The 24,771-nt window shown below is 40.5% G+C and overlaps 2 protein-coding genes across 5 annotated transcripts in view; both read left to right on the top strand.

The window, feature by feature from the left end:
• Positions 1-1,783: 1,783 nt before the first annotated feature.
• U2AF1 (U2 small nuclear RNA auxiliary factor 1) lies at positions 1,784-14,665 on the top strand. 4 transcript variants are annotated; one of them, XM_009283011.1, is made up of 9 exons: positions 1,784-1,874; positions 2,086-2,142; positions 4,656-4,722; positions 5,540-5,606; positions 8,955-9,004; positions 9,599-9,697; positions 10,900-11,033; positions 11,374-11,466; positions 13,955-14,665. In XM_009283011.1, exons 5-9 carry the CDS (start codon positions 8,975-8,977, stop codon positions 14,091-14,093), a joined length of 495 nt encoding a protein of 164 aa, XP_009281286.1. In that variant the 5' UTR covers positions 1,784-1,874; positions 2,086-2,142; positions 4,656-4,722; positions 5,540-5,606; positions 8,955-8,974; the 3' UTR covers positions 14,094-14,665. The 4 variants fall into 4 exon arrangements, with proteins under 4 accessions (XP_009281286.1, XP_009281285.1, XP_009281287.1 ...); XM_009283010.1 differs by lacking the exon at positions 2,086-2,142; XM_009283012.1 differs by lacking the exon at positions 5,540-5,606.
• A 9,175-nt stretch (positions 14,666-23,840) lies between these two features.
• The window catches only part of LOC103902017 (cystathionine beta-synthase), a 32,621-nt gene continuing 31,690 nt past the window's right edge, over positions 23,841-24,771 (top strand). Inside the window, exon 1 of the mRNA XM_009283009.2 lies at positions 23,841-23,873. The gene's annotated coding sequence lies outside the window, so the exon portion shown is untranslated. The remainder of the gene's footprint in view (positions 23,874-24,771) is intronic.

Here is a 24,771-nt window from a genome sequence, read left to right as displayed (position 1 = left end):
GCGGTCGGGGCCGCTGGGTGCCGGGCTTCCCGCCGCCTCCCGCCAGAAAGGGCCTCTTCTTCCCCTTTTGTTCGCGTCTCTGCGCCTCGCAGCGGCCCGAGAGCTTCCGCTCTGCCGCCAGGACAGCGACTGGTTATTTCTCCCCCCTCCCCAGGGTGCGGAGGATTTCCCCGACTGCTGCATCCCGATCCTCAGGCTTCTGCCTGCGGCCTTCCACGCGCCGGGAACGCCTCTAGTTTCTCCGGTTGTTGGAAGCATGCTTACAAAACCCTCCTAACGAAAATTTGGTCACCGTCGGCCTGACCAAACCAACGTGTTTTTCCACTCGTAAAAATGAGAGGGGGCGTCGATGTGCTACTGGACTAAAATTACCCTTGCCAGCCTCTGGCCGTGAGGCTCCCGTTTTCCTTCTACTTTGTAGTGCTACGTGCCGGTTCCAATTCGCTCGTCTGTGGGAAAAGCAGTATCGGCAGCCTCCCTTGAGCTCTGTTACCGTAGCATCCTTTCTGATATAATGCATCACGGTTTAACAGCGTTGGTGCACGCCGGTACAGCGGGCGTCAAATTCCTGTACTGGTCTTATTTGCTATTCAAAAAGCAAGCAGAACTCTCCAGAGAGTGTTGAAATTGGAGGCGCTATTGGAAATTTTATAGTTAGGTACTTTTTTTTGTTTCAGGGTAGAGTTCAGAAAAGACAGTAAGTATACTGTAATGCTAAGTATATATTTTCAAAAACGTAATGAAGAGTAAGCATGTTACAATTTTACAGTAGAATGTTTTGCTAGAGATCAGATATGCTTTAGTACTTTAATATTTCTCCCTTCCTTGAGTTGATGTTGGTTACACAGGATTGTGGAAAGAATTGGTGTTAACTGTGAACGTGGGAGTGATAATCTTTCTTCCAGGAGAATTCTTATATTTCACTTACACATATATAGCCCATAATAGTTTTCTCGCCCTTCAGAATTTTGCGTTCAGTTTTCCCGGTCAAGGTAACTAAACTCCTTATGGTTTTCTTTCATCATTCTGTGTGAATTACACTTATATGCGAGAGTTTTACTGGTGTTCCTAAACCAGCATAGTTTTGAAGGTGGTGTTAGATGACAGTTAATTCAAGAAAAGCTTATGGTTTAAAAAAAATACTAATGCTTCCTTTTAAAATTATTAATTACATTCATGGAAATGGCTTAATTAAATGAATTTATTTTGCTTATGTGTATTCTCTCTGTAACATGATTTTTTCTCTTACCTGAATTATTTCAAATACTGTGTTGGCAGCAGTCTGAGTTACCCTTAGAGTATGACTAAACAGGTGGTTTATAAAACATTAGGTAGGTGCAGCTGTGTCAGCTTTAAAGCAGGTTATATTGCCTAGACTAGGGGGTTGCATGAACTAAGACACAACCGTATAGCTCACAGTGTAACTTTTCACTGTTTTTCACATTATTTCCCATCCCATCACCCAGTGAAACCGATACAAAGCCAAGAGCAGAGAACTGGAAGGGTAAAACAGTAGTGATGGCTTCTGGCCCTGGTGGTGTCATGGTGTCACTTTGGGTTTGAGTAGCGGGTGAAGTTGATTAGATGACTCCCTGTAAATTAGGGGTAAAGAGGAATGAATGTGAGCAGGTTTGCTGTAATGCTTTCCTATGCTGTTTGATTTTTTTTTTCTTATGTTACTTCTCCACATCAAGATAAAGGCATTTAGGGCATATGTTTTAGAGGAATTGCATGTTAATGTCTTTCTATTCCAATACGTAACTACTTTGGTTTTTTTTACTTGCAGAGTCAACTGTTCATTTTATTTCAAAATTGGAGCTTGTCGTCATGGAGACAGATGTTCTCGGTTGCACAACAAACCAACATTTAGCCAGGTTTGTTTTCCTTTTGTTTTCTCTTTCTTGTGGAAGTATATTCTTGCTTCTTTAAAACGTAGATTCTCAGATACAAGTGAATAATTACCAAGCTCCAGATTAACTAGTTCACTTTTGGCCCCAGTTTATATGGGTTTTTGCTTTTTTGGGGGTATTCCATTTACTTCTCCCAGCATTTCTAATTATCTCCTGTCACCCTTAATGGCTGCAGGAAGCGATGCTGTTGTAAGCTTGCCTGTAGTAGAGACCAACCAGTGCTAACTTTCAGGTGAGTGTGCCTTCTCAGTGGTGTTTAGGCACTTAAACCATCCCAGGTTTTTTTAATCACAAACAATGGCAGCATGTTCTGCCTATCTCAAAGGTGTCAACTTAAGTCCTTTATGCATATAATAGAAGTAATTAATAAATAAAAGCGACTCTTCTGTCGTTATATTTGCTCTCTGATCCAGGCCCTTAAGTTTCGAGAGTAACTTAAGTACTTGCTTTGAATGTGAAAGAAGTGTTTCTTGAAAACAACTTGCCTGGTTGCTGAGGGTGTATATGTCATTTGATGACAGATTAAATAATCTTTGGCTATGTGAATATTGTTAGAGACATGATGTGTGACTGCATGTCTGCCAAAAAAAAAAAAAAAGGTGCAGTGGGTGATAGGGTTTTTATTATTATGAGTGCTATAGTTTTCAGAAATTACATTCCTGGCGAACTGTATGCTTTGCCTTTTTCTATCACTGCTGATTGTCAAGGTATACAGGTAAATAGATTTCTTTGGGAGTATCGTATATGATAAGTGGTGCCTATGAAAGTTGTTGCATTATCAGCAGTTTTACCTACAAAGGTAAAGTTTACATAGCAGCGGAGTCCTCTGCAAGTTCATTTTAGCTGACCTGGAGCAGGATTGGTTAGACTGGTGGACTGGTGTTGGTTTGGGGAGAATTAGGGAGGCAAGTGCTATCCACGTGGCTGGGGTCCAGAGCGATGGTGCTCATGAAGTTAAACTTTGTGAGTGCGTGGGTGGGCGGGGTAGTTCTAGGGGGGGCTGCCTAGGTTACTGATCGATGGGGACCGCTGCTGGTACTTCATCTGCAAAAACAGTTTTCCACTTCTGGGAATTTAATAATTTTTAATGTAATATTGTCTCTCTAAGAATGCTGTCTGTTTTCAAAACTATTCCATGTTGCTGACCTACATGGAGAGCGCGCTGAAATGTGATTGGTTATTTAGAGACCTGAATTTAGGTCATTGGCTGCTAGAAAAATTTTCTAAATTAGACAACTTCCACACTAGTTGTCTTTAAGTTTAAAAAAAAAAAAAAAACAAACCCCGAACGACATCTTTTTTAATAAAAAAACCTCTGTGTGCAACAACGGTTTCCTCTGTCAGCGCAGTCTTTAGCTTTGCCTTAGAACCTGCAGTTAGCAGTGCCAGGTGAAGCGGGTCAGCGGGGCGTGTCAGAGTCATCCCATGGTGCCTGGGACCACTACAGCATTGCACCTGCCAGACGGGCTGTATTGTAACATCTCCAACGTACCTGGCAGGTGCGTAGGGTTCGCTACAGAAATCTTTACTTGTATGCGGGTTGATAATCAGCTGTGATAGAAAATAGAAGAACAGGTACCTTACTAACGGGAAGTTACCGGCACAGTATTTTTATCTTGTGTTGCTATTGCTGGTGCAGCTACTTTATAGAAGAGCTGTGTTAGGAAAGGTCGTGCGATCCAGGGTGATCAAATTACCACCAATCAGCAGAAACACTGTAACTATATGCATGTTTCTGGCTCTCTCCAATTGTAGGCTAAAACATAGTTATTTTAAACCTGGGCCACGGGAGCACAAAGCTTTGGTTGGTATGACCGTACCCGTTGTAAAACAAGTGTGTGATTTTTAAATGTGATGTTACAGATTTTTTTATGTGTTAAGTGGGCAGCATATGTAGGTATGACATTGCTGGTCCTGTGACTTCTTTAAGCTCTGAATTCTTACTGTGACTAATAATAATGTGTAAGCTAAAATTATTTGGGGATTGCGATTCATACTAACTAACATCGAGCTTGTGTTTTAAGTAATCAAATTTCAATTTTTGAGCTGCTTACAGTGATATGGACGTTTGGAATTTTTTTGTAATATTAGTTTACTAACTTAAACATGGTTTGTTTTTTCAGACAACTTGATTTTAAGAAGAACGGTACAAATGTAAGGTTTCAAGTCTGCCTGGGCTAATTCTTCAAGTAAAAAGCAGAAGGGCTAAAAGGATATTGTCCTTATTTGAAGGATCGGAAACATGTGAACCCATGATGCTATTATATTATTTAAACAGAAATTCCACCAAGAAATTCCTGATGCACAAAACGAGACGTAGCTCTTGCCTAAAAACCTTACTGTCTGGTGTAACATTTTAGACTCTGTGGCATGATGTATTATATGCTGTGCACATAACACTATTTTTTTTTTTTCCCCCTAGAGTTACAATAATGAATCTGGTCTCGAAAGCTAGGCATCTCCCTAATGTCATGTAGTTTGACGCTTTAGGTTACTGTGCCTCACAACTCCCATATTGAGGATAGCTGTTGAGACAAATGCAGCTCTTTCTTGGTGGTTAATTAAAACTGTTTTCATAATATGATGGTCTGGATGCAATTTTGGAAGATATTCTGCAAATACAAAAGGAAGTCTTAAGAGTAAAATATTACTTTTAGCTGTTTGCAAACAAGTTGTCTCTTTGCAATTGTCTATTATATGCACAGCAGCCAGTAGAATTCCCCTTTTTATTTTTTTTCCCCGCAGACCATCTTGATTCAAAACATCTATCGTAACCCCCAAAACAGTGCACAGACGGCTGACGGCTCACACTGTAAGTCCCACAGTTGGAGAAATTTTTTTAAAGAATGGTGTTAAAGAGCCCACTCCTAATTATGAGAAAATAATGTTGGCTTCTGAGCTGCTGACATAAAGCTGTTGCAAACAGGACAAGTGACGGAACTCTTCTTGCGCATAGATCAAGAACTTGTCAAATGTGTGCAATTCAGAATGCAGAACTGACTGCATAAATTGGACTTGATGCAGATTCTCTTTTGCACTGCAAAGTGAAACTTGATTGCTTAGTAACTGCATTCTTCTTAAAGGGTTAAACTGCAGACATTTCTCAAATTCTTGATTTAACAAAAAAAAAACCAAAACCAAACAAAAATAGGTGTATATGTGATGTACGGTAAGTTTCCCAAAACTGTGGGTTTTCTTTCATCTTAACTTTTTTAGGAAAATGGAGATTTCATGTTATGCTGTAATTATTGTATTACTTCCTTTCCTGGGGTTTTGCTACTAAGAAACCGTTCAGTAAAACCAAATTCAAACAAATTATTACGCTTGTAATTGGAATACTGTGTTTGGATGCCATCTATTACATATCTGCCTGAAATCATGCAAAACCCCTCTATAGTAATATTGGTGAACAAAACAAAAAATACAATAATGGAGTATCATGAGGTCTCTATTACTTTACAGTGTTAGGCTGATTCAGAAAGGTCACCAGCTAAGTGAAAGTTCTCCTTCTTGGGAGAGAATAACCACCTCTCTTTCAGCACAGACTCGGCTAAAGCGACCCTAAAGGAAACCGGTTTCTTGTTAAAATTATTTTCCATAATATAAAGTTGTTGCGTTTTGTATTTCAGACCATTGCCCTCTTGAACATTTACCGTAACCCTCAAAACTCTTCCCAGTCTGCTGACGGTTTGCGCTGTAAGTTCATACAAGTTCCTTCACTGGTTCCCTGGGCTTGATTGTCAGAGCTCAGTGTCGACTTAAGCTGGTCTACCATTTTAGTTTAACAGATCAAACTGACCACGTTTCATTAAATGTGTCCAAAACAAACACACACAAAAAAACCAAACCAAAAAACTTTTTTCTCCCATTCACCTTCCTCCCTACTCCCAAAACTAGGAGGGGAATCTGAATACCATATATTAAATCAAAAAGGGTTGAAATTGTACTTCCCCTGTAAAGCAGTCCTGGTTGAACTGCTTTCTTCCCTCCCCCTTTCTCCCTGCCAGTTGCCTGCATCCTAGGAATGCTTTTCTGTATGTCTTGTGCCGTCCCTTAGGTTCCACTGTCTAAAAGAGCAGGACAATGACACGTTGACTTCATCCAGAACAAATTTCCTGCTCCATAAATGTTAAGAGAACTTGAATTTGAAAGTTTTCAGACTGCATGCAGAAATTTGTCCTAGGTTAATGCAGCTTCCATTTAGAGTCTACTCTGGAAGAATACACTTTGACTGACAAACGCTTCCCTTCTGGCAGCTGTCCTTTTTGGATAGGTGCATGCTTAAAATTCCTTCCATGCTTTGAAAATTCAAATTCCAAAACCAAGTCGCATATTTACCTAGGAAAACATATCTTTAAAAGTACTTTTGAGGAGGGGAAGGCATTTGGGTATGGTCATGGACTAATTTAATGACTCCTCATGAGGTAGGAATGGGCATAAGAAAACACACCTACTGTGAGACTGGCAGAAGTTAAATGACCAGGATTGTTGATCGGCGATTACTGATATATCATTGTGATTGAATCATCAACATTAGAATAAAATTTTAAAAAAAAAAGTTTTAGGACCAAAAAGGATCGGTGTTTCTGACTAATATTTCTTGGTGAAGTGAATATTGACTGTGTGGTAATAAAGCTTTGTTTGGCTATTCCTTTTTTTGACTGTTGGATCATAGACTAGTTCAGATTAGTTACCAGCATTTGATTAGACATGCTTTGTGAAATCAGCCACTAACTTAAAAGTCAACACTGTCTCTTCTGCTTCTAAAAGTAATAATGGCCCAATTAAGTAATTTGAGTTTTTTGTCACACAATCAAGCTAGATACATAATGAGCTATGTAAGTTTGTCTAGATGCTTAAAGAGTTCTATTGGTTTGTAGGCTTTCTTGTTGCAGATGCTTAGTAGTTAATGCTGTTTCAGTAAACCAAAAAATGCACAGTTGGGTGTTTCCACTCTGTCCCTAAACTCTCAATGCGCTGGTAACTAATTTGCACAGAGTTACAGCAGTTTGGTCTGCGGAGCTGTTTAGACTGTACGGCTCCAAGAGTCTTGAATAGATTCTCTAGCGTTCTAAATGCTGGTATCCAACTCTAGTTTGTCTTGACAAGCGGGTAGCTATTTAACAGAGCCCAACTGTACCTCCTGTGGTAGAGCTGGAGCTCTGTTACCAGTAGGTTTGCTGAAACTCCTGGCTCCCTGGTTTTTTGATATTTGTCCCTACTTAAGTATTGCATGTATTTTAAATGGATAACTTGGGTAGCTGTTTAATGCTTTGTTGTTGTTGCTTAACTGTCTTCCTTTCTATTGCCGTCGTAGAGGATTAACCTTAGTTTTGAACAGCAGTAGTTTTCCTGAGTATTTTAATTAGTAATTGGGCTTCTCAAGGTTCAGATACCGGTAGCCCTGGAATATGAATGTTTGTAAAGCCTGTGCATATGTATGCTTCCCACTTTAGAAGGACATTCAAGTAGTCGTTAACTAACTGTTGCTTATCATCTCCTAATTTGACAATGGAATCTCCTTACAAGTTTTTAGCACTTGTCCATCTGGTAAAAAGTAGTTACTCCCAGTGTGGCTCACAGAGCCCCTGCCTGATATCTTTTAAACAAAACAAAAAAACCCCTTAGGTATTAGTAAGCCGTTATCAGTGGTGTTGGCAGAACCTTGGGAATATAGTTAAGTATTAAACTGTCTAGAAATACTGGTTTAATGTTTGATATTCCTTAATTTGCTATGTAACTGTGGGGAAGCAGTGGGGAAGAAGAAAGTTCTTAAAAGCAAGCATGTTTCAACTGCAGAAACATTGTTAGCCTAAACTATATAACAAATGCCCCTTAGCCTTCTTCAGGAGGTGAGCTGGGTGGAAGAAAAGTAGTTACAGTTCCAGAGAGTGTGGCTGGTTAATATTAGAGCCTTTGAAGAAAAATGTAAAGTCTGTCCAAATGGTAATACTGGCCAAAAATGACTGAGCCCAAAGCATCTCTTTCTTTCATAGCAGCCTGAAGTGAACAAACTCAGCTTTGTTGGCTCAGTTTCTTGTCTTTCACGTTCTGTAAACTAAACCAGTAGTGTTTGTAATTTAAAGGCTAGAATATTTTTCTAGCTTAAAATGCAGGGTTGATTTTAAAACTGCTCCGCTTGATCTTAATAAACCACTTAACTGCTGAAGAGCTAATACATTAGGCTTTAATGTATACAGCTTAATGTAGTTTAAAATCTGTAGACTGGAAGAAACAAATGAAATTGATTTTTATATTCTTAATGCTGTGAAAAATCAGCCAAACTTATGTTGTTTTTTTATAGCAGCAGGCAAGCAGCGCTCACTTGTAAAGTCCAGCTTGGAGCATGAAAATAATCTAACCTGAATATATGGCTGGCTTGTCTTGCACTAAAAGGTGTTCTGCAGGACTACAGAAAAATTAAGTGATACTCAAAATTAAACTAGAAAATTGCTCTCTATTGCAAAGCATTATGGTACCCTTCTTTGAGGGCACTGAGAAAAGTGTGTCATTTCAGTAACTATTCTGAGCAAATTTAAAAAAAAATTCGGGGCTATGTTACATTGTGAACTCTGAAATTCTAGTGTATATGCTGGAGAGGTGGACATGTTAAAATGAAATTCTGCCTTTAGGAAGAGGAACACTAAACTGTAATCACGCTTTAAAGTATGCAAATGTAACAAAGCACTTGCCTTCTGTTTAGGTAAAATTGTTGGTAGATAGAGGGTGGGACTGTACATTAAATTTAAGTGATTTCAAAGTAATTCCTTTCCCCTTCCTTTAAATTTGTGGCATACAAGTTTGGCTCCGATTAAAACTTGTTTTGATTTGATCATGTCAATGTAATGTTTTGACATATACTTTGGGGACTCAAAGCTCTTCACACATACTTATTTTTAATATTCCTATTAGTTAGCTCTATGCTATATGGTGTCTTTTATGCTCCAGATGGCCTCTCTAGATTGTTTTGTAGTATGATCAAAATCTCTTCTTCCTTATTTATAGGCTCTAATCGATATGACTCTTGATTTTTTTTTTTTACAGGTGCTGTAAGCGATGTTGAGATGCAGGAACATTATGATGAATTCTTTGAGGTATGTAAAAGATTTAAAAATGCATTAAAGTGTTTGTGGATTTGTCGACACAAATGAGTTAGATGGATTCAGAGAAAAGCGCTTGTTTCCTCAGGTGTTCGTATACAACTTACAACTTTCAGTGCTAAATATTTCCTGGTATAACCTTTGGTTAGTTTGGCTTTAACTTTACTGTTTATAATAGACTTTGTTTAAAGATCAGCAACTTAAGTGATGTAGGATTTTGATTCAATAATCCCCTTCTTTCCTGTGAATTTAAAATATACTTAATTATTTGTATAGAAGCAAACTAAGTAAAACTATAGCATTAAGGCTTATATGTAGTGTTTTCAGTGCATCTTATGTATCCTGTAAATACTGTATGCATAGTGTTTTCCGTAGCTTTTTATTGTATCCTGTTAGTGCTGTACTTGCAGATGGACACAGTACAGGCCAAGCAAGTACTAATTTTAAAATCAGAAATGTAAAAAAAGGTGGTTTTGGTTTGGTTTTTTTAAGGAAGGCCTTCTTTTGTACTTACTAACAGCTAAACGCAATACTTCTGTACTTATGAGTAATGTGCTGCAAACTTGTAATTGGTTGCTTTGTGCTTAGGAGGTCTTCACAGAAATGGAAGAAAAATATGGTGAAGTTGAGGAGATGAACGTTTGTGATAACCTTGGAGATCATCTAGTTGGAAATGTATATGTAAAGGTAGGATAAAGAGACACATGTTTGTGTAATCAATAGGGGTGGTATTTGCTGATTTACAATTTTAAAAGCTACTGTATGCTTGTAGATTTTGAGAGTGACTCTCCAGCTCCTCTCCAACTTCACAATATAAAGTAGAAAGAGTGAAAATGTGCATGGAATCTGAAAGAAATTAAGAGATGATGAGAAGCTTTCTCGATAGTCAAAATCTGTGTCATTTTCATAAACATTAACGCTTTTTTACATTGTTATAAATACAGTCACCACTGCTGCACTGTTTAGTTTGCCAGGATTAATGTGGGGTCTGTCTTCCCATCACACTGCCTTTTTAAGTACTTTGTTATGAGCAGAGGTTTATTCGCAACAGGTGTGTTCATTTTCAACAGGTGCATTTATTTTCTAACTTCCCAGTTGAACAAAACATTTTGTAACCAAGTTACATTTGGCAGTAGCTGGGTGGTGTAAGGTGCAAACTGGAGCACTTAGGTTTAGCTCTTAAAAGTCATTGGTATCTCTTGAATAATGAGTACAAAGTTGTCACCTGCAGAAATCTTATTGTGTCTACACAGTGTTGGGGAGGTGTGAGAGAGTTTGTTTGAATATTTTTACTGTACATTCCCTTAACTGGAAAGTATTTTCATGCCTAAAATTCTCAGCTGTGTAGGTCATAATCAGAAATAAAAGTTGTTTTTAAAAATTTGCAAGTGGTTAGCGGTGAAAAGGAATTTCAAATTTAAGTTTTGCATTCATTGTAAAACAGGATCAGATTCTTGTAAATTCTAATTTAAATGAATGAGAGCTTCAGTTCTCATGCAGATTTCTCTTAAATGTTTGGGAAAAAAATCCATTACATTTGGAGCATTAGTGTTCTAGAAAGTACTCCTAAGCATTCTCGTTGTTTAAAGTTGTACTAAGAAAACACAGTATCTTCTATTGTGTCTTTTAATACAAGCCACAAAATTTGAAAGACCAAATATAACATAATTGAGAGGAATTATCAATGTTTTGATTAGCTCTGAGTCCTGATTAATGAGAAGCTAGCATCTTTACCCTTGATTTGATGGACTGTCCCAGGAACTCTGAAGTCACTTCTAGTTTGATTGCTAGTCCTAAGCCTCAGATAGCACACAACTGATTTGACAGTAATCTTCGATCTACTTCTGTTGCTTCTCTATAACATGAGGAAATGTTAATTTTGCTTTTAGTTTCGCCGTGAAGAAGATGCGGAAAAGGCTGTGATTGACCTGAACAATCGCTGGTTTAATGGACAGCCCATTCATGCTGAGCTTTCACCTGTGACTGACTTCAGAGAGGCCTGTTGCCGTCAATATGAAATGGGGTAAAAAGTGGCTTCCTGTTTGGCTATGATGGTATCTTTAAAATGCTTGCACAGACAGGGTGGTCGCTTGGGTGTGGCTTTTGTGTAGCTTAGTGTAGGAAGAAAGCCACTTCAGGTAATGTTAATATGGAGGACCTGCCGTCAGCCTCGTGACTTTTGCCATCTCTTCAGGATTTTGGTCTAGGAGTGAGTCGGTGTTGGTGAATGATGCTTGCAATTTACTGGTTTTAACGTTAGAGGTGATTAACTTTTAGATGGCTAGAGGTCTACTAGGGCTTAGGGCAAACAGATACAGTGTAGACCTTGGAGTTTCAACTGTGTCTCTTGAATTCTGTTTCAGAGAGTGTACACGAGGAGGTTTCTGCAACTTTATGCATTTGAAGCCCATTTCTCGAGAGTTAAGACGTGAGTTGTATGGGCGTCGTCGTAAAAAGTAAGTTTGCTTTTAAACACGATTAAACCAGGTAAATTAAGGATCAGTTGCTGAAAATTCTGAAGGCAAACCTTTAAACTTAAGTCCTCTCGTTTTTTCTAATGCAGTTCTGATACAAGCCAATGAAAGGGCATCAAGTAAAGCTAGCGAGTGGCCAGTTTGAACAAAGGAATAGGTCTTTCTTTAAAAAAAAAAAAATTATGGTGCTTCTTGCTCTGTGGTGCTGTGGATGCTGTTAAGAGAAGGCAGGGTTCAAGAGGAAGAATATTCACTGAGTTACTAAGTACTTAGGACCTACCTGTGGTTCAAATCTCCAAACTGCAAACTGTTACAGGCGGACATTAGTTGGGAGAAGTATTTCTTTATGCCTCTTCTCTATTTTAGCGTCTTCTAAATGTATTTGCTCGTGGCCTTTGTTAGAAGCAGGCTACTTGGCTAATGGGCATTTTGGCAGGATCAGATTGGCCACTTTTAGCATTATGCACAATCAAGCATATCTATAGATTATATTCAGTACCCAACCTTATTTGGTTTTAACACTTAATGGCTAACTTTCCTAGCCCGTATTCATTCCGTAATGTTAGTAATGGGCGATCACTGTATTGAGCTCACTTTTTATTAACGCTAGCCTCACAATGTGACCCTTCTTGATGGGAATTCTCAGTAGGGCAAAGGAATAGTAATTTTGCTGAACGGCAAAAAAAAGAAGATTGTGAAATACATTTTATTAAATACTTATATTAAATTATTTATTAAGGTACCTTGTAGAAAGGCTTATACCATTGCTGTTACTATGACACCTGTCTTGTGGATGGTTCACTTTGAGCTGGATTCAATCTGCTTGCTTTTAGGACCTTGCTATTTAGGATAGGCATATAAAATTGTTGAGCTTCCTTTTATATAGAGCACAATTTTGTAGGTTTCTTTCAATCACAGAAGGAGCCTGGGATTGTGAACATGTTTTTCCTATAAATGTCTCTAATTGGCAGTGTCTTAGAATTTGTGAGGATGAATTTAACTTTGGAAAATGTAGATTGTGTTGCTGAGGCACATGTATTTGTGCCTAAATACTTTCCTAAAATATCCCAATTAAAGCTTACATTTAAGTTTAAATTAATATTTAAGATGTTTGAATGATTTATGAAAAAGAGAAAGTATGCTCTTGTATTAGCCCTTTGGTCACTTTTATGAATCTGGATCTCTCGGACTTAGTAAGGCTAATTAAAAGGTATCACCTTTTACTGCAAGAAAGATCATACTTATGTATTTGGCTTTGGAATATGATTGTTTTACCCATAGCCCAATTTGAGTCTGTGGTAAAGCAAATAAATAAAATAGCTGAATCCTCCATCCGGTTTTGTCTTTCTTGGCCCTATTTAAATTCTTTGTGCAGCTAAAGCTGTCACAGGTTAGCAGTAAGGCTTGATATAAAAAAATCAGTTCTTGTGTCAGTGGGATTTCACAGGTAGATTGTATAAACTAGACTGACCTGAAAGTAGTTCTACACAGAATGAAATACATCAAAGCTGGGTTTTTTTTTTCCTAGTAGAAAAAAGGAGGGTAAACCAGAACTTTTGAATAATAGGTTAATTTAGTAATTCTGGACAGTTCAGTGGTATGCAAGAGTTATGTATGTGTCTCTGTCATAGTGAAATTTGTCACCCCACACACTCCCACCCCAAAACATCTCACCATGGAACGATATTCTGCAAACTTAAGACTTGTAGCATTTGTCTCCCTGAGCTTTTTAGTTCTGCTGTAATTTCTACACCTATTTAAAACTGTACTGGTTAAAATAAAAGTAAATAAATAAACTAAATAAAATTGACTTTTCTAAGATGCTTAAAAACATTCAAACTACCCTTCCTTGGCAAGTGCCATATAAGCTATAAATACATAGTAGCTGTGTTAGCAGTACCTTCTGGGTGGTTTTAGCTTCCTTCTTGAATTTAAGTCATTGACCTCAGAGGCAGGGAAGATTATTTTCAAATGTTGATAGCTTCTAGAAGCGGGGGGGTGGGGGAGAGAAGGGGGGAAAAAAGAAATCATCTGCATTAATTAGCAATTACAATTCAGTTCTCCAGTAGGAGTGGACTTACAAACAGCTGTAGGCTTTTGCTGTGTGTTGTTAAGAGCTGTTCATAACTGCAAAAGCAGGTGTCCCCTTCTGTTGCTGCTTTAACAGCTGTGTAAGAGTGCATTTGGTTCCTCTACGTGCCTTTCCTTAAGTTTTGCACACCTGTTATAATGGATGACTGGCAGTGAACAGTTGAGTCTTTTAACAGTATGTGTTGGCTCCTCGGTATTAAGTTTGTTCTGTTTGTAAATGCATGGTTTCGCAGCCTGAGTGCCAATTTACCGATCCTTCTAATGCCATGTTGTCTTTCTTCTCCCCCGTTGCTTACATCCTTAAGTGTTCTACTGTGTGGTACTGCAAGTAAATTGCTGAATGTGATGAAACAATAAAATGTTCAAACTTTCTTTGAAGGCATAGATCCAGGTCGAGGTCCCGTGAACGCCGGTCTAGATCCAGAGATCGTGGTCGTGGAGGTGGTGGTGGAGGAGGAGGAGGACGTGAACGTGATAGGAGGCGGTCAAGAGATCGTGAAAGATCTGGTCGATTCTGAGCCATGCCATTTTTACTGTATGTCTGCTAGAAAGTGTTGTAGTTTGACCAAACAAGTTCATAATGAGATTTTTTTTTAAAGATGGGCTTCTGAATAAAAAATTTGTAGTGATACAGTATTCTTTGTGTAACTTGTTTCTTGTGGGGGGAGTCTTTTTAACTGTCATTCCTCTATCTTGACAAATACCTGGATTAACTATGCCTGAGGGAAAGGTGGTAAATGTATTGGAGGAGCGCCAGTTTTGGTTTTGTTTTTTTTTTATTCGGGTATAATTTGAACTGTTGATGAAAATGTGTGTGTATATAATATAAAATATTATATACATAGTAAAAATAATATACTGCTTAAGAAACAGTTACTCACATAAGTTTCCCTTTTCTGCTATGCTGTCTGCTTATTTAGGTTAGTTTAGGCACATTTAAAAGGAAGGCTGTGCAAAATGCATTTATTTACCAAGTAGAAACGCTTAGTTACAAAAATGTATGTTTGTTTGTTACCAGAAGTCTGTGCTCTGTCTATCAATGTGACTGTGGCATTTACAATAAATCCAATTTCTTGGTGTAAAATCTAAAGCCTATTTTCTAAGCACTCTGGAGTAGTTGAGTTGCTACTCCTGGCTGTGCCAGAGTTCATAGTTCAATTTTTTTTATGATTCTGACTAAATTCCTTGTCTTTGGCTGGAAAGAAAGTTGCCTAGTGCAGTGTGGAAAAAAAATAATCTTTTTATCGCAATGATTCATAATAGGCAGGTGAGGTTTTTTAAAAAAACTCATGCTCCATGCAACATGATACATAGGATCTATTAAAGGAAATGCAAGGTCCTGAATACAAGGACCAAATTTCTTAACAGACTGATTTTTTCACTCTGTGTGCTCTTAGCTGTCATTTAATGAAAAGCATTTCATTAGTGTTCAAGGTCATAGGAAACTAATCGGATGCTAGTGGAAAATAATTTCACCACCACCACCTTTACTCGCTTTCTGATAGTCTGAAATGCGATAAAAGCTAATGGACAGATGGCAGTTTCTTCACAAACAAGACATCTTTCTTTTTCTGTCTGAGTTTTAATTGAGTTGCGCAATGGCTATATATCGTAGGTTGTGTATCTTAAGGAGTTAAAGCTCTAATTGAAATGTTGCTGGAACATCTTGAGAGACAATTTGTACAATGGCTGACTTGCAGTTTAACTTCATGTCTGCTTTTATTCAATGCATAACAGTAAAATTTTGGTCAGTGGTCATATTTCTGCACGATACAACTTTATGTACGTGAAGCTATGTAATATAATATAGCTTTCCAATGGGGGGGAGAATTTACTAGTGCTTCCAATGGGGGGGAGAATTTACCAGAGCTTTTTTAGTTGAGTCAGATAACTTGCTAAATGATACATCTGCTCCTTGATTATTATTTAAAAAAAAAAGAAAGGAAAGAAATAGAAAGGATATGGAAGCATTACATAGCCAGATTAACAAACCAGCTTCTCCCTGCCTCCAAAATAAGTATAAAACCATTTTGCTCACTGGAACTTGGAGTTGGCAAACAAAATAATATTGAAAAATGAGCTTTTCTAAACGAATCTGCTTTGCCTCTTACAACTAACTTCTTACACCAATTCAATTTGAATTTATTTTCTTCGCACTGGATGGTTTGGCCAAGCAGATTGCGGAACTTACTTTGCCAGTAACCTTTTTAAAGAAATGTATCTCGCTGTGAAGATGGCTTCGCTGCTTATGTTTTGTTGCAAGTACATAAATCAAATTTATGCTTTCTTTTCACTGGAAGAATTGAGCAGTGCCTGGCAATAAATGGCTGAACTGAAACCTGTGGTATTTCTGCTAGGCATTAGGAATTTAACATTGATGATTTAGTTCTTGCGGTTTACAGGATACTAATTTAGTTCCACTTCCTCTTCAGTGAGATTTAGGATGATTAGTGAGCTAATTTAAATCTCAAGCTCAAAAAGGTGAGAATAGTCTTTCTGTTTTTTTAAAATGGTATCTAGTATAATGTGGGTAGTATTGACAAAGGTTTAAGATCTTTTTTACACAGATTAATGACACAAGCTGATTTGCTCCATAAAGGGTTAATTTTAAACTAGTATTAATATGTCCCTATTAACACCTTTCATCTGTTTATCTAAACCCTGTTAAACTGCAGGTATGTTTTTGCATGAACAGATAGCAGAAGGTTGATTTCTCCATCTCCCCCCAGTACAATTTTTCTTAAGAAAGCACTCCTGAATTCCACCAAATGCATCATTTTATGGTCTGATTGCACAGCTACCCAAAAATTAACCATGTAACTGGACTATGTCGTAACAGGCACTGAAAGCAATGGATTTTACTGGATATGCGGAAGGAAAAAACTCGCGCATTGATCATTACCTGATTGTGTAATGATTCCCTAGTGACAGCATTCAGCATATAAACTAAGCTTATGACATATCTTCAGTTAGGATCACCTTTTAAGATTATACTACCAGTAAAATTCATCAAACTTGAAATTTAAACTGCACAAATTTGGTTAAACACTTATACACGGTAGTCCAAACTGTATTGGTTTACCAATACAAACTAAGTGGAAATCCGACCTCCCCCTTCTATTGTTGCTCACAATGTCTTAGGGTAATTTTTTTTTTCCCCTCCTTCCCAAAGGTACCTACTTCTCACACATATTTCCTTGTTGACTCTTCTGTTAAACAGTGGATTTTAATTTATGGAATTCCTTTACCTCAAATAAGTGACAGCATACAGTATTTTCTGAAGTCTGAGTCAATTAGGTTGAAACTGTTAATCCCAAGTGGCTTCCTCTTCTCTGTATTTGGCTCTTATTCTGTGAAAATGCTGCTTGTCCATGAATATGATGTATGTTGAGATTGTAAAACCAAATGGAGAAAACTTGTTCAAAATAAAGCCTTTTTTTATAAGAATCTGACAAAAATTATCCCTTTCCTTTAGATGGGATGCTGCTCTTTAAATGACTAATGAGGACATAGACTACAAGTTTCAAATTCTTAGCTCTTGTCCTGAGCTATTTTTTGAGTGATTCTCTGCCTTCTGTTTTTTTTGAGCTGGTGGAGCATGTCTTCAACTAAAATACCCAAAAACCCAACCCCTCCGTATTTACTTGGTAAAGTTGAAGTATCAAAAGAGTGCGACTTGGGGTTGGGAGTTGGGGGTTTTTTTTGGTTTTAAATTAGTAAGGGTTCAGGTTGAGAGATCCTGCAAGTTTCTGTTGTGGTGGTCTGTAGAGAACAAGAAGGCTCATTTTTGACAGAAGGAGCATGTTTAATTGAAGAAACGAGTAACTGAGAGGGGTCACGGCTTTTTAAAGATGATTCTTCTAGTGTTGCATCGCTCCAGCTGCAAAACTTTGGGTGTTAACGGCTGTGCCCATTGCTGCTGTTCCACAACAGCACCTTAAACTGAATATACTGTCTTTAATATATTAGAAATGAAACTGCTTTCATAGCAGTTGGGGAAGGTGTTAATCACGCCATTCTCCAAACGCTTGTAACTGCTGATGCTGCTGCACTGACTGCCCCAAAAAACAGTCCCGTTCAGGAAAAGTCAGAGCTAAAAAATGGAACTGAGTTGGTGTGCACTCGCTTCAGCTTGTAAGGAAGTAATGCCTAATAGGTAAGGCTGTCATAGAAGAGAATATTTGTAGCTGTGTTTGCCATTTATTGCAAGGATGAAGCTGAGCTGTATTACCGTAGAGCACAATTTGACCTTGGAGTGCATGAATTTCAATTTTGAAAAAATCAAAATTGCAGCCAAATGCCTGTAGAATAAATCAATATATCTTCATGTTGAATTGATATGTGATGCATTCTAAAACTATGCACAAGTATTTCTGAATTCATCCAATTAGCCAATGTTACCTTTTTTACAAATGTCTCCAAGTTATTTTTCTTTTTGCAATATTCACTTTGTTAAACCCACACGTATGGAAATGGGAGCACGTCTGCTGAACTATGTGGACAATCCTTCCTTGTCAGCAAGGTGCTCATCAGTCATAAACGTCTAATCACCTGTTAATGCACGTCATGTTTTATTTCTTACAACATTGTAACCTCCAGCAAGAGGAACCGCTAGTGCAAGGACACTGCTATCCTATGCCGCAGTCCTGTAGTATTTCCGCAGCAGCGGCAGAAACACTTTAGAAGGTCCTCGTTTTCCTGCTGGAGGTTACTGCCAAAAAAGGTGTTAATTCAGTTCGTCTAAAGTTTCAGCTGTAAATTGGATATGTGGAATCGGGTTGAATGGTGGAAGCTAACAAACCAGATCTGCTGCCAACAGACCAGCTCTGGTAGCCAGTGGCTTCATTTCAACATATGCGAAGTGGGAGGGGGAAGGCTGTGCTTATCTCGAACTGTTAAGACGCAAATGCCTACTTCTTAGCAGTGCTCCGATAATCCTCGGGTTTGGTGCTTTTTCATAATTTCAGTTTTGGTGTTTGCTTTCTAACTAGACCGTTTTGACAGGACCAAAGGCAAGTTACATGCATTCGTACATCAGCAGAGCAGAAAGGTGATGACTTCTGATGAAACGGTGGGATGCTGGGGACAGCAACTTCTCGGGTGAGCTGGAGCCCTGTAGCAGCTTGTGTAAGTATGGTTGCCCCTTTGGTCCAAGTATCTTAAAAACATTCAGAGCTCTGCCAGCTGTTCCCGCTAGGAAGAGAAAATTAATATGATTCAGGTATTCCCTTGGGACAAGCCCATGCATTTTTGACGAAAGTATGCAGAGTGCTATTTTCCTGAGCACTGTGAAATCGGTGTGCTGTAGACCACTTCCAGCTCTGTTTCCAAAGCTGCTCTTTTAGTTAGGTCTGGAGGAAGAAAAAGAAATTGTTTCTGCTCTGGATTCAGTGAGCCGCAAAATGAAGTGGGGAGAAAGGCAGCAGATAGCAATCAAGCTGGTCTCCCTGCCTCTGTTTTTCACAGAAAAGCCTTTTGTCTACCAGGCTTAGGCCTGCTGTGCTTTTGCCAGCACCTGGCTTGATTTCAAGTCTTGCTACCTATGCAACTGAATATTGGCCATGTTTCAGATCGTTCTCACTTTCTTCCTGGAGCTGTCTGGGATTCCAGCCAGGCGGAGGGAGGGGGGGAGGGAGCAGCTCCCACTGCAGCCTGTGCACCAGCCTGCCTCCTGGGCCTCAGAGCTGCGGGAAGAGCCAGGGGGAGCGACCGCTCCTCCCTTTTCTACCCACCCGCTTCCCTTGAGAGCTAATACTGCTTGTGTCTAAGAGAAAGATGAGAGGGAGCTTCACGGATCAAAACAGTCCTGCATCTTCCATCATTTCCTCTTCCTTCCTCCTTCCTCTCTAGTGAACACGGAGGACGCTGCTTCTCTGCTTTCTCTTGTGTTGGTGGAGAAAAAAAGTCCTGGAGCTGCAGGAGGAAGAGACTTGATAAAGGGACTCCGAGGCAGGACATGAAGAGCTGATTTCTGGACAAAGCACAAGTGGAAAGTGAGCAGACAGCTTTACTGACTTTGGGATTGCATGCAACATTAATTGTTGCATTGCTGGACTGGGGATGGGCAAGGGAAATTCCAAAGTCTAAGGCAGGCCAAAATCTGACCAAGTAATAGCCTCATTAATGTCCGGGCTAGTCTTTTCATTCTGGAGGGGTTTGACTCATGATTTTTGGCCCTTTCATGTGACTGTGTTAACCACAACAAAGAGACGTCTAATTGCCCTTCTTGCTCAGCCTCCAAGGAGGCAAGCCTTTGGTCTTTTGGACAGCTCTGTGATTCTCACACACGTGGTGGCAGCTGTAACACTTTACAGAAAGACCATCTTCAGCAAAGGGAATAGATCTGTAGGTGAAGAGGGAGCAGCAGATTGTTGTCCTTATATTACTTGTAGATGATTTGAACAAGGTTTCTGACAGAGTCTGTCACTCCACCCGGGTATCCAAGCTGGGTTATGACAGACTGCATAGGTGACTTGCCAGATGGGAGAAAAACTGGCTGGGTCATGGGGCTTAGAGGCCAATGATTAATGGTTCACACCCTCCCTGGAGACCAGTTATAAGTTCCCTATGGGTCTGTGCTGGTATCTGTCCTGTTTTAATATTTTTGTCAGTGACTTAGAGGAGAAAATGAGTGCATCCTCATCGGGTTTGTGGATGACACCAAATTGGGGTTCTGCACCTGACACATGAGAGGGCAAGGCAGTCATCCACAAGGACCTGGGCAGGCTGGAGTGATGGGCCAGTAGGAACCTCATGAAATTCAGCAAGGACAAAGTCCTACCCCTTGCGTGGACCAACCCCTGGCAGGGCACAGGCTGGGGACTGCTTGGCAGGGGAGCGGCTCTGCAGGAAAGGCCCTGAGGGTCATTGTGGGCAGCAAGCTGGATGTGAGGCCACAGTGTGTCCTGGGAGCAAAGAGGGCCAACTGCACCCTTGGTGGGATGAACAGGGACAGCCAACAGACTGAGGGAAGTGATTATCCCCCCCTACTCAGCACCCATTAGCCAACATCCAATACTGTCTGTCACTTTGGGCCCCCAGTGTGGAAAAGACATCAGCAAGTTGAAGTGAGTTTGGGGCAGGGGAGAGGGCCTCCAAGACAGTCAGGGGCTGGAGGACAGGCCAGGTGAGTAGGGCTTGCTTAGCCTGGGGGAGGGATGGCTGTGGGGGAACCTAACAGCCACCTCCCTGTGCCTACAGGGAGGTCAGCAAGAGGTAAAGTCAGGATCTTTACTGAAGTCATAAATTGAAAGAGGGGAGGTTCCGGCTGGGTGTAAGGAAAACATTTTCCCTACGAGGATAGTCAGGCACTGGGCTGGCTGTGCAGTCTCTCTCCTGGGAGGCCTTCAGGACCTGACTGGACAAGGCCTGAGCAACCTCGGTTGATCTCCAGGCGGACCCTGCTTTGAGCAGGAGGCTGGACTGCAGGCATCCTGAGGTCCCTTCCAGCCTGAGCAATGCTGTGGTTCTGATGTTCCGCTTAAATCCTCGTTGCTGTAACTTTGACCTTTTCCACTGTCTCTCACTCTGAAGGAACATGAGAAATGGTTTATCCCTTTCCTCATTGCCCTTTAGCTAAATGAAGGCAGTTCTGCCTTTTTTCAGTTTTCTCTTCTCTGAACAACTCTACTTCTTTCAGCCTTTACTCCTGGGCCATGTTTCTCTCTACACCTTCTTGTTGTGCTCCTCAGGCCGTGTCCCACATGGGACATATCTTTTTTGAAATGCAGTATTCCAGATGGGACGTGGTACCTAAACAAAGTGCACCAGTGCTGAGAGTGCCATGTGTCCTGCAGGCTGTATTCCTGTTTGCATAACCCTGTATGACGTTTGCTTTTTTCACAACAGCAGGGCCTTGTTGACTCACATTGAGTTTGCATGGCGTTATAGTCATACCTTCCACTCTACACAATTGCTGTCCAGATAGTGGTTACTCGAGCAGTTGATTGCTCCTGCCTGGCTGTAAAATTTTGCATTTGTCCTTATCAGCCAACTTCCTATTTTACTTTCTCATATCATTTCTCTTGTCTGTCACAGATCATTTTGAACTATGATTCTGTCCTCCAAATTGTTTGCGGCCTCTCCCATGCAGTTAAAATATGGGAGTGGCTCTTCTTGGGCTGCTTTTTCCTCCCTTTGTATAAAAACATTTCCATGAGCTTGTGTGATAACCTTGTGATCTCCCTTCCCAAAAGGGCTCTGGGTACCACCAAAGCACCATTGGTTCTTTGGGTGACTGCATTAATCACTCACAAAAAGCCTCCTCCACCTGATCTTCCCCCTTCAGTGATCCTACCACAACAGCATTTACTTTTTTTCCCCCCTCCTTTTGATCACTGATTGCAGATGTCCAAGGGATCTCTCTCCTCGACCTTTCAGTCTTCAGCATGTCCACTCATCACTGATACAAGAAACGACATTCTCTCCTTGCCGTTCCTAAACAAGCTGTTTATTTCTATGTTAATATTCCAGTCGGTGTCACATCACCACTAAGCTCATCAAATCATAATTTTGATTATATACCAACCCTCACTGCAACTCCTCTTGTGCCTTGGGAGAAAAATAATCCTAAGCATTGTCAGATCTCAGGAAATGGCTTAAGTGGCTCCACTTACGAAATTGGTAGTGGCCTGCTGATTTATGGGAGTTATTTGCAAGACTGGGTTGAAGATTAATCTAAGCGTCCCGCTGATTGGGCTCAGTCAAAATGGTCTAATTAGCAGGCAGTGGGGTAGAGAAAAGCTTTGTGTACTCATTCCTAGCCACCATGACTGATTTTAATGTCACTAATGCCAATGGCACAGTGTGGGCAGGTGTTGCTGTGGATATGTTTTAAGGTTTGGGGGTTTTTTAAGTCAAAACTCACATTGTCCTGTAAATGTTGCCAGTTTACCTTCACCTGGCTGCTGCCACGGTGAAGGAGGTCAAATTTTGAGTGCAGAGCTGTGGTGCGATTACAAATACCTCTCATTAGCCTCACACATTATGTTCAGATAGTTTCCAACACGCCTAGCTCTGTCACTTGGTCTTACCAGTCTCCTCTGAGGTATCTGTGTTACATTTTACAAGGTCTGGCAAATCCATCTGTGCTGCCGATTTCCTATCTCGATGCCCATCTGCCTGAAGTTGCAGTGGTTGCTGTGAGGCTGGCACTTTTTCAGACAGAACAGCTGACTCAGTGCCTCTTCCCTCCGTCCCTCCCGAAAGGCATAAAAGGTATGGTTATCCTTCCTTGGGTACCCTCTGTGGGTACAACTGCAGTTTTCAAACGCTTGCACCCATTCTGTTCCAAATATTAATGGATTTTTGCTTCGCTGCACTTTGCGGCTGGGCCTCATGTATGCCCTGGTGTCTCACGGTTTTTCTGATACCCGTTTCAAGGGCCAGGCGTTCTTAACGTCACTGTTTTCACACTCTACATTCCTCTTGTGCTATTCTGTAATTTACCTGCACCAAATGCAAGCTAGAATCTGATTCCACATGCTTTTCTAATTGATGTTTTTCCAGTGGGGCTAATGGTTACTTGTGCAAACCTCACTTTACCTGTATATTTCAGCCATAACAAGCTAGGCAAATTGCGATTTAAAGTAAATAATTGTCCTGTTTAACAGCAGTATTTTCTAGTAAATCTTTCTTTAGGAAAATGAGAATAACAACATGGAATTAAAAGTAGATTTACATCTACTTTGATCCAGAAAGGGGCAGGGAAAAAGCAATGTAATTTGTCATCAATGTAGATTTTTCTGTGTAATTTGAATGTGGATTTTTAGCATATGTAATGAAACAGCTGCCTCAGTGTTGCTGTTTATTTAAGGCTGATATAAAGTACCTGGCTCTTCTCTTGATTTGTTTTTAATTGCTCAGTGTTTTTCCTGTTTTTTCATAAATTTCACCCCACATTCTAGTCATGGTCCATTTTCTTACCAGAGAGATCCTCGACTCTCTGTGACCCTAAGACTGCCTATTCAGCTTCAGACCAGTCACATCCAGTTGTAAAGTCTCCTCTGTCATTTTTACCACTTGATTAAAACATCCTGTTCCTTACTTTTTATTTTTATACAGCATGCAATACTCCCCAAATAGCTATACTATGTGGTATCTATATGTTCAGGTGGAGACATACAGTTGTCTCCACTCCTTTGACTACCTGAAGCACGTGGAACTCTTCAGGGTGAATCATGTTCTGAAATACAGCTACCCTGAATTGCTTTTCTCTTTGTTGGTATTTTTTATAGAGAAGAAATTGCTGCTTGGACTTTCTACAGCAACAAGCCATGTTCTCGAGACGTTTCACTCTGGTAAGCCTTTTCGGTATCCCATGCTTTCATGCAAGGATTTCTGTTTTGTTTTTTAACTTTCTGCATAATCTGGAGCACCTTGTGGTAGTCAAGAATTACTCTGAGACAATTTGCACCGAGTGTCTTAAATTCACCTGCACCCTGTGTTATACATCGTAAAGCTCCATTCACAACAATGCAGATGCAGCCATTGTGACAGTGAACGACTCCCCAGGCGAATACCTCATTATCACATTCTCAGACACCATCAGAAGTGTAATAATTACATCAGAGCGTAATAACTATCCATTGCATTGGTGCCGCAAGGACTCACAGAGATGAAGCCAATTCGGCCAGGACACAGCCCCCCGTGAGGCTCGAGAGGGCTGCTCCTTCTTCACGAGCAGCGTGCAGCCTGCCTCTGTGCCGGCAAGCGCACCAGCAGAGGGGTGCCAAATTGTAGGCAACACGGGAGCTTAAAACAGAGAAAGCGTTTAGGTGTTTTCCAGAGACGTGTTTAGGGCGGGGCACCTTTTGGGATAAACCCATTTCCTGGTTTGTAGCATAACTACCGCTAGCAAAATGACCGGTGTGGGTTTGTTTCAGCAGGACACTTGCACTTACTTTCTGCAGCACCATTTCCAGCCTGCATCTCCCAGCCGGGGGGGATTCACCAGCTCTTCCCTGCCCACGGGCTGGGTATTTCCAGGCTTTGACATGAGCCCCAGGGATGCCTCGGCCCTCCCTCTCCCTTGATGCCGATCCGGGCAAGCCGAGACGGGGCCCGCAACGCTGGCGGTGGGCGGCCGGGTGCCCTGACGCAGCGCAGCCCTGAGGCCTTTTCAGGGGGGTTCCAGGGGGGGAACGCTGTCTGGCTGCAGACCCAGCCGTGAAACCCCCCTCACGGCCGCCCCCCCTC

The sequence above is a fragment of the Aptenodytes forsteri genome, unplaced genomic scaffold (assembly GCF_000699145.1).
Source record: "Aptenodytes forsteri isolate BGI_AS27 unplaced genomic scaffold, ASM69914v1 Scaffold2, whole genome shotgun sequence".
NCBI lineage: Eukaryota > Metazoa > Chordata > Aves > Sphenisciformes > Spheniscidae > Aptenodytes > Aptenodytes forsteri.
The sequence above is the reverse complement of the archived record's forward strand: the minus strand, read 5'-3'. Positions and strand labels throughout refer to the sequence as shown.

Coding starts and splice junctions, on each gene's coding strand:
- U2AF1 (XM_009283010.1), top strand. CDS start 8,975: ATGCAGGAACATTATGATGAATTCTTTGAG. Junction 9,005..9,598: donor ATTATGATGAATTCTTTGAG/GTATGTAAAAGA, acceptor CTTTGTGCTTAG/GAGGTCTTCACAGAAATGGA. Junction 11,034..11,373: donor TGCCGTCAATATGAAATGGG/GTAAAAAGTGGC, acceptor ATTCTGTTTCAG/AGAGTGTACACGAGGAGGTT.